At 47.8% G+C, this 13,447-nt stretch overlaps 1 protein-coding gene across 1 annotated transcript in view; it reads right to left on the reverse strand.

The window, feature by feature from the left end:
* SLX4 (SLX4 structure-specific endonuclease subunit) overlaps positions 1-10,922 on the reverse strand; it is an 18,586-nt gene extending 7,664 nt beyond the window's left edge. The window contains exons 1-8 of the mRNA XM_080942320.1: positions 10,883-10,922; positions 7,864-8,610; positions 5,962-6,186; positions 3,698-3,887; positions 2,759-2,971; positions 1,228-1,436; positions 786-1,102; positions 24-211 (exon numbers count right to left, since the gene is read on the reverse strand). Coding sequence (XP_080798446.1) covers positions 24-211; positions 786-1,102; positions 1,228-1,436; positions 2,759-2,971; positions 3,698-3,887; positions 5,962-6,186; positions 7,864-8,218 — 1,697 coding nt within the window. The 5' untranslated portion in view covers positions 8,219-8,610; positions 10,883-10,922. The remainder of the gene's footprint in view (positions 1-23; positions 212-785; positions 1,103-1,227; positions 1,437-2,758; positions 2,972-3,697; positions 3,888-5,961; positions 6,187-7,863; positions 8,611-10,882) is intronic.
* Positions 10,923-13,447: the final 2,525 nt, after the last annotated feature.

A 13,447-nucleotide genomic window follows, 5' to 3' on the forward strand; every position in this document is an offset into this window, starting at 1 on the left:
AGGGCACGCCTTGACTCCTGGGCCATGGGCTAGAGCTCAGCCCCTCCACTGCCAAGTCCACAAGGTCCTGAAGGGCTTGACGCTCCCTCTGGCTGGAGGACAGCAGCTGGTTCTTGGGGCTGTGGCTTACAGGAAGGCTGCTCTGGGAAGCAGGTGGCCTTTCCGTACTTGGCTCTTGTTGCTTGGGCAACTCCAGTGGTAGCTCGGGTTCCTGGAAGAAGTTGAAAAGGCAGTGACTGTGGTCACTGTCACTAACACGTACTCTGCCACAGCCTCCTACACATGCGGCCAGGCACAGCCAGGAGCAGCCTGGGAAAACTCAGTGTTGACAGCTTGTTTTATAGCTCAGGTCTACCAGATACCTCCAAGTGTGCAGAAGAGCCAGTTGTCAGAAGGGTCCCCAGGAACCAGTCACCCACTTAATGTCATTTAAATGACCAAGGCTGGTGAATATCAAGTTTGGACCACATCTAGCAGAGCTGTATGAAGTATGTATGCTGGACATAGGTTCCAAGGCTCTACCTCAGATAGATTTTAGGAGTTGGCTGGGCCTGGACTTTGCATTTTAAATAAGGACTGTGCTGAATCTGGGGACCAAAGTCATTTTCTTGGAAGGACTGAGAAAACAAGAAAACGAGAGACAGAGAGAATAAGGTACAGCGAATGTCTCTGTTGCTTCCCCCATACCCACTTACTGGACTCCTCCTCAGCCAGCCCTGGTATCTGGTTGCATTTCTAGACTACCCAAAGCCCATCCACTTATGTGTTTGGGGGAGCAGGTTCACCTTGGTAGGGCACTGGGACACAACTGGAGGAAACAGGCCCACGGTGTAGAAGGACTCCTTAGCCCAGGCTCCTGTGAGGGCGCTGAGTTCCCACAGAAAATTCCGCTTCCCCTCAGGCAGCTGCACTTGCCAGCCTGCATGTTCCAACTCTTTCTTTAAAATCTTGCTGGCAGGAAGTGGTGGGGTGCAAGACAGTTCCATTTCCTCTGACAGGAGCTGGGCAACACGATCCTCGATCTGTCTACTTGTGGTCTCAGAGTCTTGGGTTACCAACTGTGGGGGACACACCGGAGGTTTCTTCCTGCGACTTTTCTTCTCTAGAGATAAACAGAAGTGACTCAGTCAGAAACGGCTGACTGCTGATTCCAGGAGTGGCCATGGTAACTCCCATCCAGCAACTGGTCGTCAAGCCCTCCCAGGCCCCTGCTCGAGCCACACGTACCTGCTCCCAGCCGTATCCTCTCAGAAAAAGCATTTTCCAGTTTGAGTGGGGGCACAGCTGGACAGTGCTCCATCTCAGAACGAGACAGAGCCATGGCCACCAGCAGATCTTCAGACGGAGCCTCAGGCTTACTGACTTTCCACTTCCTCTGTGGCTCCCTCTTGTTGGTGGCTCCTTTCCGTTTCGAATCTCCAACATGGTTGCTGAAACTAAAGGGTAGCCATAGAGAGAGGTCAGTGAGTGCCTCTGATTTGGGGCCTCTTCTGTCTTACAGGAGACAAGAGGGACAGAACCACTGCATTAATCCCACAGCTGCCTGGCCTTTCCCTGTGCTGATCTGATTCCTTGTGAGCTCATTCCATTCAAACCTAGAAATTTAGCACAGTGCAGACAGTAGCCGGGAGCCATGTGTAAAGAGCAATGCTGGTGTTGCACCCTATGCATGGCAGGGCTGGAGCCATGAGAAAGCAAGGAGTCGGGCGGGCAAGAAGGCACTCAGATCAGATCAGTGTGTGTGCTGTCAGAAAATCCTAAACATTGCACAGCCCAAATCCCAAGAGTGGTCTTAGCAGAGGAATGTTTAAAACCCACTTAGAAAATTTCAAAGTCTCTTGAGGAAGGGACTTTCTATTTAACTTTCAACTTACCAGCCCTCTAAAAGAACCCACGTCCACGTTTTACTATATGGAGGTATTTTTAAAGGATACATGTTTAATCTGTGAGACAAGCAATAGATTGAATGTCTACTCAATGACCTCCTGCCCTACATGGCTAGTATGAATGTCCTAAATACACACAGACTCCCTAGCTTGAAGAAGGTGCTCTGACCTCTGACCACAACTGCGGCTCAGCTCAGCCGCTGATAACCATGTGCAGGTAGTGATTAGGATAAACAGCGTCCCACACAAGCCTGCTGCCATACTACCTTTATTCCCCGTAACAGTGAACAGAGCTGACCTCTGCTGCTTGTCTACCTGGAGTCTGCATGCTGAGAACCACTTCCCAGCTGTTAGGGGAGCCTCCTATTTTAATACACAGGCATTCATTTGTGCAATTAAAAAATACATTCTTGGGGGGAGAGTGGGGCAAATATGAAGAAAAAAAACAATATATAGGATTCTCAAGGAATAATATGCAGTCCTACAGTTCTGCCTAGTCAATTCTTTCAACAGTCTGACATTAACGGCATGACAATGAAGCTGCCCTAAAGCAGAAATGCAATGCACAACTAAGACAGAAATAAAGCAAATACTAAATTCCTGGATGTGCTAGAGAGGCCACTACAGGGTTATGGGATTGGCAACATCGCAGAAAGGACTTCAAGGAAGCAGAAGCAATGCTCTCCATGGATGGCCCCACTGCAGGCAAACTCCTCATGCTCTTAAATCCGTTCTCGACTGCGGCCAATTTCCTCGAATGTCTCATGCCAGAATCCCAGAGAGAGCTCATTCTAGCCAACACCGTAAGAACTGTCTAAGGAATGTCTAACAAGAGTGGAAACATTACTGTGTGGTCCCCTTTATTGTCTTACCTGGGTACCTGGGGGATGCTGCTCGCCTCTGGCTGAGCTGTCTGCAGCCTCACAGCCTGGAGCAGCAGCTGGGAGCCCACTTCCATCCTCACCGCACACTGCTTCAAGTGACTGATCCGGCTCTTAGCGGTGAGGAACGGTTTACCACATATTGGGCAATCAGGGATCTGAGGTGGAGCAGGTCTCAGTGCCTTCTCTGCCTCATCTAGGCATCTGTAGTAAGTCGGTAAACACAGAACCACCCTCAGGCAACAAGCACTGTAGCAAATGCCTGATCCACATCGACATGTAAACATGTCCCTAAAAGCTGGCCCCTCATACCACCTGCATGTCTCCTGGCAGACAGCCTCAGACACTAAATTTAGGTTTGTGTTAGCAAAGGTGGCTAAAGAAATCTAGGACAGATCAACAGTTCCCTTGCAATCCAGCAACCCCACTAAGTATAAGCCACAGAGAAATGAAAGCAAGTTCACAGCATGTCCAACACAAATTGTATGTTCATAGCAGCCCTACTACAAACCCACATGGTGGAACCCAAGCGCCTGGCTACGGGGGTGGGGGGGAGTAAGCACGTGTTCTAGCCACTCAATGGGCTCTTATTTTGGCCATTAAAGAGTGGGGAGGGGAGATGATACATTGACACACAGCATACAGATGAGCTCTGGAAACAGTTCCATAAAGGACAGACACAGGACAAATACTGTGTGATTCCACACATGTGAGTGCACAGCCAGAGTTGGGAAGTAGTGGTCCGCAGTGAGAAGGGGATAAAAGTAAGCCCAAACTGATGTGATGACAGGTCCACAAAGGCCGAGGCCTGGTGCCCTGTAAGTGGACAGGCTCCAGGTGAGGGTTCCATCTCAGTGGGCTGTTTGGTGACACAGCGCTGGTTATGTCCTGGTCACTGACAGACAAGGGGACAAGCCTTGCTGCCCCTACCTGTTCACATGTTGCTCCCTCCGGGTCACGTTCATTGCTGAGAGGTTTTTCTGACACATTTGACAGAAGAACAGCCCCTTCTCCTCCAGGCTGTCATGACGTGAGGACGCTTCCTCCCTTCTAAACTCCTGCTGTAAGGCCAGGGCCATTGCAGCATCACTGTCTGTGGCATGAAGCTTGGGTTTATACTCTGTAGAGTGCACAAGCATCCAAGACCCATGAGGACAGACAGCCTCCCCGATCTTGTACCTCTCTGTCTTGTCTATAGCTCTTGCATCATGGACACTAGGAAGAGCACAGACAAACTAAAACCTAGCACCACTCTGCAGGGGGGACTCTGGGGACAGCTCTTGCCACAGGTCAGTGTACACACTCATTAACTGGAAAGCTTCTGAAGAAGTAGCCTTTGATTTGTGGAGCCCAGCCTGGGACTATGCATATCTAGGAGTTTAGCCTCCCACTGAGTGTGAAGTGCTTTTGGCAATCAAGAGTCTATTTAGCATCAGCCCAAAGGATGGAGTGGTTCTGGCTCTCTGAACAGACTGTACTCACAGAGAATGTGCCCTAGGGACTTTCTGACTCCCCAAATTCTCAAATATTACTTCAGTCTACAATTCTTGTCATGAGCTCAAAAAAAACAGTACAACTTCATTTTGGTACCTTATTTCTTTTGTGGTATTGGAGCTCAAACCCAGGACTTGTGTGGTGTGTGTGCTCGAGTGGGTGGATGGAGGGAGGGGTCACAGGTTGATACTGGGTGTTTGACAGTTTGTATATAGTTGGCCCAGGGAGTGGCACTATTAGGAGGTATAGCCTTGTTGGAGTAGGTGTGTCACTGTGGGTGTGGACTTTAATACCCTCATCCTAGCTGCCTGGAAGCAAGTATTCTGCTAGCAGCCTTCAAATGATGATGTAGAACTCTCAGCTCTGTCTGTACCATGCCTGCCTGGATGCCGCCATGTTCCCATCTTGATGATAATGGACTGACCCTCTGAACCGTAAGCCAGCCCCAATTAAATGTTGTCCTTTATAAGTCTTGCCTTGGTCATGGTGTCTGTTCCCAGCAGTAAAACCCTCACAAAGACTGGAACTTACCAATTCTGCTAGTGTCGCTAGCCAGTTTGCCCTAGGGATCTCCTGTATCTGTCTCCTAAGCCCTGGTATTACTGGGCTCTTCATACCTGCTCAGCTTTTATATAGGTACTGAGGATCCAACTCCCATCCTCATGCTTATGTGGCAAGCCTTTATCTGGGAAGCCTTTCCTCCAAACCCTTCTTTTTCCTCTGTACATATTCATAGAGACCCATGTTACTTATAGGGTCACGTGACACTGTACCTTCTAGGCAACCACAGTTCACAGTCCCTTTTAACAATAGTTGCCAAAATGTTTAGCCCAGAGCAGGTCAGCTTTCCTAATGCTGCGACTCTTTAATACAGTCCCTCATACAGTGGTGACCCCCAACAATAAAATTATTTTGTTGTTATCTCATAACTATAATTTTGCTACTGTTATGCATCATAATGTAAATATCCGATATGCAGGGTATGTGGTATGTCTCTCCAGGGTTAGGATTACCGTGTGTACCACCATGCCCAGCTGTAGATGCTGGGGATTTGAACTCAAGTCCTCATGCTTGCACAAAAACAGTTTGCTCACTAAGCAATTTCCTTTCTGTAGTTTAAAAAACAAACAACACAAACAAAAACCAAACTCTCTATAAAAGAATAACTTCATAATAAGCAGTGTAGAGGGGAATGAGAAGGGAGAAAGGAAGCGAAAAGGGTCCAGAAAGAAATCAGGAGTAGGGCTGGAGAGATGGCTCAGAGGTTAAGAGCACTGAGTGCTCTTCCAGAGGTCCTGAGTTCAATTCCCAGCAACCAGATGGTGGCTCACAGCCATCTGTAATGGGATACCTCGGTGGTTACTAGTGTGAGGTACTGTTGCAGAGTTTGGTTCCTAGAATCCACGTCAGACAGTTGACAACTGCCTACAACCCCAGCTCAAGAGGCTCCAGCACAGTCTCCCATCCACCACAGGCACCCGTCCTCCCATGTACATACCCACACAGACACATAATGTACATATAATTAAAAATAATTCATAAATAGTTTCTACAGGGACACTCCATTCTGTGGCTAGCCCCAGTGAGGTGGTGAGGTATAGACTGGACAGAAAAGCTGCACACAGAAATGAAGCAGTTTCTTCCACTGCCTTTCCTACCCCATGTAACTTCTCTCAGAAGGCAGAGGATGCTCACCGTACCGTTCTCTACCACTATCTCCTCCTGCGGGATCCTTAGGACATTTTCTCCCAGTACGGTCTTCAGGGAGGACTCTTCCGAAGCATGTCTCAAGCGCTCAGGGTCTGCTCTCTTGAACTGCTTCATCCGCTGGAGAACCAGCTCTGAGGCTCTGGGTTTGGAGGGACTCGGCACACCAGTTGTGAAACAGGATGGAAGGGGCTGGGAGTCACCATTGGGAGCACTCTCTGGCAAGAGAGAAAATATTCACAGCTTTTGTTCTACAGGTTAGAGTCGAATTTCCAAAAGGTCATTTGCCAGTCAGTTCAGGTTTGAGCTGACTTGTGTGAATAGGGCCTGTTCATTCACCCACAGTGACAATGGAGACTTACATAAATGGCAGGAGGACACTGGGATCAGTGACTGCTGAAGAGCCTGTGGTTCATTGGGGGGGGGGTGATAAAAATGGTCTCAAGTTATGTAGTAGTGGTGGTGGTTGTACAACTCTGAATATACTAAAACCACTAAACTGTATGCTTTAAAATTATGTAATGATTAATAATCTCAATAAAGCAATTATTAAAGAAATACTAATGACAAACATTTATCTCTTTCGAGACCAATGCTTTAACCTGAGATCCATCAACAGCCTTCAGTGGAGATCCAGGAACCTATGAAGCTGCAAGCCAGTTCTGCAGGTACATATGCAAACCAGAGCTTTCTCTAGCTGCAAAAGGGAGCTGAATGCCCAGCGTGCCTAGGCGGTGCTGTGGAATCCTTCAGCAGCCCCAGGAGCTCAGGCTTTAATAGCACTGATCAGACTCGGCACCCACACTAGAAATGTTCTTTCCCATAAGGAAGAGGTGAGGAAAACAGAAACAGAAACCAGGAGCCTGTAGAGCACATCTTGCATGTAAGTCTGGTTTTCAGTTCCATCTGAAGGGTTATGTCAAGCACATGGCTGAGGATGCAAAGGGTGTCAGGAACATGTAGTGCGCACTCTGGAAGCCTCCTCAGCGTAACCAAACTGGCTGGTCCTTTCCAATGTGCCCACCTTAAAATTCATTCACACATATACTGAAGGCTCCGTTATTTTTATGCTGACGTGACAACTGTTACCTGCATAAACAGTCACAGAAAGCCTTAAGCTCAAAGCTCTAAACGTGCCCGTCAAACACACACAAGACTGGGAACTAGGTTCTAGGGCTAGGCATATTCTGTAAGTTGTTCCATCGGCACGCGGCTGCCCCATTCACTTCCATGTCATCTCACTGCCACTGCCATTAGGAACAGTTGACCTCTATATATAGGGGAGACCAGTTCTAGGAGTCCCTGAAAAATTTCAAAACCTGCAGATCATTTTTCTAGTCCCTCCTACACAGTATACTACCTCTCTACAGTTAGCCGGTGTACACCTAGTGTGCTTTAATTCATGAATGCATTAAATTCATTTAAATCATGTAATGCATTCATATGATATCCAATATAAAGTAAAGGCTATATAGACAGTTGCTACACTGTGTTGTTAGGAAATGAGAACAAGGAAAAAGTCTAGACATATCAAGTATAGATTATCTTTTCTCAAATGTTTACAGAGCTTGGATCCCATAGATAAGGAGAGTCACTTGTTGCAACATAAACTATATGAACTGTAACAACAAAATATTTGCTCTCTGGTCTCTTTTTATGATCCCTCTCTACACAGCCATGGCTATCCCAAACTCAGTATGTAGATACCAAGTTGGCCTCAGACCCTCAGAGATTCGCCTGCTTCTGCCTCCCAAGGGCTAGGACTAGATGTGTGCACCACCACACCTGGCTACCTGGCCTTTTTTAGCAGGTTTTCTGAGCCCTGGTTTACAACAGCATACATCAGCTTGGTTCCTCTCTGGAACCAAATCTGGCTGTGGGTCCTGCCTGGTTACCTGTCTGAATGCTCTGTGCTCCTTCACACAGCACAGGCTGATCTGGGGGAGAAGCAAGAACACCTTCCTTTCCATTCACAGGGAGAGCTGGGTCCCCTTCTTGAGATTTGGGTGCCCCTTGCTTTTTAGTTCTAGGGGTCTGGCCGCCTAATCGAGGTTTCTTCTCTGAAGGGCCTTGAAGGGCTTTGCTCCTGGCGACAGCTTGGCTGGCTTCTTTCCGTTTGCCTCTTTTCTGAGTGTGCCCAGAGGCCTTCCGCCTCGTACTCTCTCCTGACGATTCTTTGGTCGCATTTTTTTTCACCCTTTGGAAAAAGCTGGCACAGAGTTCTTTGAAATCATCGTCTGACTCATCCATCACTTGCCCTGTATTAAGGTTTCAGGTCGGTCTCTAGGGGAGTGAGGACCGCACTGGAAACATGTCCGCAGATGAGGAGCCTGTGTCTGAGCCCACGCAGGCTTCACCACACCTCTGGCCTCACTACAGCTTGTCTTCTGAGTTACTTGGAGACTTTGCACAACTGCAGACAAGGTACTGTCCTCTCCATAATGGTTTTTACATCTTTCTTCAACTCGGACCCGTAGTTAAACAACTTGCTTGAAAACTTCCCTCTGTTGATGTTCATAAGTGAGAGCACATTTTGTTGTCCAGCAGCTGCCTCTGAGATAGAACACACGTGAACTCTGTGATCAGGTGATTCCCCAAGATCTCCACAGTGAGAAAGGGCATAGGTTCATCTAATTTTGTATCTGTGGAAAACCAAAAGCATCTAAGTATAACTAAGACGGCTCCTGCTACTTTATGTCATTTCTTTCAGAATGTACAAAGAGGAAGTAGTTATGGGGAAAGTCTCTAAATACAGTCTGGGTACAAGTGGACTACAGTATGTCCCAGTGCAGAGTACATGACACGCAAGACATTATCACACACCACATATGCATCACACATGTCACTGAAGCCAATATATGTTCTTCAGGCTGAAAAAGAGTGTCTATCTTGGGAGTGGGTTTTTTATTAAGATTGGAGAAAAATATGAAGACACATAAATATATGGATATTTATACAGGGAGCTTATCTCACTGGAGCAGCCTCGGGACCCAGCTATCACTTTATCAGCTTATGGGATTGTCAGCAAATGCTACTAAATGATTGAAATAAAGAGATAAAGGGGGCTGGAGAGATGGCTCAGTAGTTAAGAGCACCGACTGCTCTTCCAAAGGTCCTGAGTTCAATTCCCAGCAACCACATGATGACTCACAACCATCTGTAATGGGATCTGACGCCCTCTTCTGGTGTCTGAAGACAGCTCAGTGTACTCACATACATTAAATAAATAAGTCTTTTAAAAAGATAAAGAGTATATCCTTGTTCAGAAGATTCAGAAGAGAAAAAAGGCCACCTTTTTCTATTTTGAGTCTATAAGAGCTCTCTAAAGTGCCTGCAGAAAAAGGCAAGAGTGTTTACTAGGACAAACAGTTTATTTGGGTTCAAGATCAAAACCGAATAATGTGGGTCTGGGGAAATAGCTCTGTGGGCAGTGCACTTACTGAAAAGGATAGGGACCTGAGTTTAGATATCCAGCACCTATTAGGAAAAAAATCCTGGTGTGGGGGTGCTCTATTGTAACCCCAGTGCTGGTGGAGGGTTGCTGAAACTTATGGTTAGCCAGCCTACTGAAACCGTGCAAGCTCCAGGTTTCAGTGAGGGACCCTGTCTCAAGGGCACAAGGCCAACAGTGAGAGAGCAGGACGCCCAACATTCTCATCTGGCCTTTGTTCACACACACACACACACACACACACACACACACACACACACACACTTCTCCCTGTATTACCCAATGGCAGAAATCTATTAATTCCAAATACAGTAATACAATAATCTTATAAAACTTTCCCCTACTCCTTTACACGGGCTCTGTCCCCCTCCTCATTCTGTGTTGTCACACATGGTTGTCACAGTGACACCTGTCACAGCTTATAATCATTTGCAGTGCATAACATTTATTGAATGCTTATGTGCCCAACTCTATGCTAATTGCTTTTCAAATCTTTAGCTCATTTAATTCCTACAGCAATCCTATATAACACAGTCTACAGTCACCTTTTCATTACAGTGAGGTGTCAGTCACAAGCAGTGTAAGGAACCGTTCTGAAGAAGCAGGGCTGAGATTCTAGGTAGTGTGGTTCCAGTTGTCAGATCCTATGTTCCTATTCACTGAATTATCTGTTAGTGAAGTTATCAGTTAGATATACATTTGTTTACTTTGTATTTTCTTTGGGCTATTTGCTACCCGACTTATAATAAATGCCAGGCAACTATCTGTTGAATTCACGAACTGCAAAGTGTTTTTGATACAGTGGGATGAGAGTGAAGAGAAATGGTAGCAAGAAGCCTGCAGTGAGCTCCCAAAGGCCTGGAACATCATGCAAAAGGAAACTGAACTTTATTGTGCTAAATGTGTAAATCTCTACGATACATTAGCGTTGAGTCCCCACATCTCTCCCGACAATCGAGTCTTAGACTGTCCTCTCTGGTAACTAGTAGGTGTTCCACCAATTTCTGCTAAACGACATAACAGTTTCCACCAGGCTGCCAGCCTCCAGAGAGTAGAGAACTCCTGCCTCCTCAGCGTCCTATTTCCCACCAGCTCCTAGCAGGCGTCAAGGGAATGAATGAATTCAGGAGGGGTGAACCCTCCCGCCTACCCTTACGAATGCCCCACGGAAGAGGACTGGGGCCTGCCTGGGGGAACGTCCTGACGGCCCTAAAGCCAGACAGAAGGTTCTGATCGCTGGGCCACCCCTACCTCCCTCCGGGCAGACGCTGCCCCTGTCTACGGAGCGCAGCTCCCGCCACTCCACCGCGGGCGGGTCGAGATCGAGAGGCGTCCGGCGCAGTCTGACAATATAGACGCCGTCCGTCCGGCCTCGCAGGAAGGAGACACCGCGGGAAGTGACAACCCCCACCACTCCCACCCCGACCAGGGCACTCTAGGCCGACGCCGGGGGCTCCTCCTACCTCCCGCGCTGCGGCCGCACCTTCTTAACGGAGAGCCGCGGGGCTGCGCTTGCGCCCTGAAGCCTGCTAGCCGAGGATGACGAGTGCGCAGGCGCAGAAGCCGCGCGTGCGCAGAACTATGTGCGCGGCCCGAGTGTGGGAAGCGGGCTGAGGGTCGCCTTCCGGTTTTTCCACAACGGCCACGGCGTTTTAGGACGGTGTGAGGCCGCGCGAGCCAGGACTTTAGTCCTGCGGGCTGCGCGGTGGTAGCGCTCGCTGTATGAACTCTGTTAAGTGCTGAGGAGCCTCGGGATGAGGATAGTGATGGTCGCGTTTAAAGAAGTGCGGTAACGGGGAATGGCTCAGCGGTTAAGAGCAGTGGCTGCTCGTCTACTGAGTTCAGTTCCCAGCAGCTGCATGGTGGCTCACAACCACGTCTAACTATAGTCCCATAGGAATCTGATGCCCCCTTCTGGTGTGTAAATGTATACATACACACACACACACATACATACATACATACATACACATACATACATACATACATACACATACATACATACATACATACGTGTAGTGGCATCCTCTCGTGGGATGAGTGTGTGGAAGAAGCGCCAGACTCAGGCTAAGTATCTAGCTAGTGCGTGAGGCTCCAGTGAAGTCATGTTAAGTAAGGGTTTCAACTTCACCCGGAGGTCCTGGGTAGTCGCTGAAGTTCTTATTTCAATGTTAAAAGAGTGAGAGGCAACACCTTAATCCAGGAGTCAGGAAGAAAGAGTAAAGAGGGTGAGGACAGCCTGTGATGATAGAGTTGGGATCCAGCTGAGCATTTGATCAGTCACTGAAATAACACTAGGAACGTTTGAAGGAGTAGACTTGGAGAGAAGACCACACGTTTTGTATTCCTAGATATAAATTAAAGTATTGTGTTTTTTTAAAAAGCCAAGATTAAGCTTTATAGGGTGCTGTATGGTGAGGCTGGTCCATGCTTCCCACTGAGGTATCAGCGTACGACTAGTATAGTATAGAATAGTTTATCTGGGGGCTTGAGAAGAGAGTAGAGGAGGCAGAGAAAGAGAGGAGAGATGGGGGAGGAGAAGTAGAGAGGAAAGGAGGCCAGCCAGGAACACATGGATAAAAGGGGAGGGGGGGAGGAATCAGGGAGAGAAGAGGGTTAAAGAACGAGGGAAGGGGTAGAGAGAGTGAGAGGGGTGGCAAATAGTCCCTTTTATAGCAAGCCAGTCCTCCCTGGCTCCTGTTGGGCAGGGTCTCAAAGGAATGCCAACAATTGTGAAATCCTTTCAAAGTGTGTTTCAGTAGATCCTTATCCACAGACTGTGGAAATGTCATTGCTGCCGAGTCTCAAATAGAAACTGCTTGTCTTGTTCTCATTAGCAGTCAGCCCTAGTTCCCCCCCTCAACCCCAGTCCCTTGCTAATTTAAGTTTGTGTGTTTATAAACAGGATCATAAAATATGTGTCCTCTTTTGTTTGGCTTGCATGAGTGAATATCTCATTTGTTTTCATGGCTGAGTACTCTGTTGTAGCATATGTGTGAAGAATGGCGTCTTCTCTGGGGTGAAAGGGATGAAGGGTCCTTGCAGCTAGAACTCCACAGTGTCCAAAAGGTCTTCTGGCAGATGTATCAGGAACGAATGGAGCTGCTGTACAGAGAGCGCTTACATCAGAACATCCTGGTTCAGATATGAGGAAAGTAGGTCCGGTGAGTAAAACATTTAAAAGGCAAGGTAAAAATGTAAGGCTGAGGATAAGTGGGAAGGAAGGAAAGATGGAGGGGAGGGGCCAGAGTGTGAGGGAACCAAAGGGCCATGCACAGGAGTAGCCTTGTTACTGAATTTTTGTCTGGTGCCTAGGTCTTTGGGCACCATCTGGAGCCTGCTTGTGAGCCCCAAGAGACCAACTAGGAGTCGCCTCTGGTGTAATCACATTAGGGTCTCTTTATTATAATGCAACAGGACAGTGGTTTGGTGAAGAAGTCCCAAACCTTTGTTGTACCAGGAAACATTCGTGAACCTCAAAAGACCACCAAGGAGCCGGTTTCGGTGCTATTGCATAGGGTCTCTTTACTCAAGCTTGAGCTTGGGCTCCCGCCAACCCTGACACAGCAGGAAGGTGGAGCCCTGAGCCTAATTTTAGGCAAGCATTTATAGAGACAAGAAGGGGTATCTGCTTGGGCCACATCTGGTTGGGGGTGGGAGGGCATTATGGCCTTTAACATAACTGGCTGGGACTGGGAGCTAAACCATAAACTTAACTTCTGTTTCCCAACTGATTGGTGGTGGTTGGGAATGACGTGTTAGGGGCAGGCTTGTAACCTGGGGGTACAAATTTGTTGGAGAATAACCTGGAAACTGGTACTAGATGCAGGTTTTGTTGGGGGTGGGGTAGCCTAGGAACTAGTGCTAGGTACTGACCGGCCTGTTGGTTAACTTGAGTTCAACCTTAGGTCAGGTTCTCTAAGATGGAGTGTGAACCCAAAAGATTTGGTCTCTCACCTTCATTGGGACAGGCTTTTATAGGAAATGAGAGTTAATGGGGGCATGTCCAGCCTGGCAAACATCTAATA

Source organism: Micromys minutus (assembly GCF_963924665.1).
Source record: "Micromys minutus genome assembly, chromosome: 31".
Lineage (NCBI taxonomy): Eukaryota > Metazoa > Chordata > Mammalia > Rodentia > Muridae > Micromys > Micromys minutus.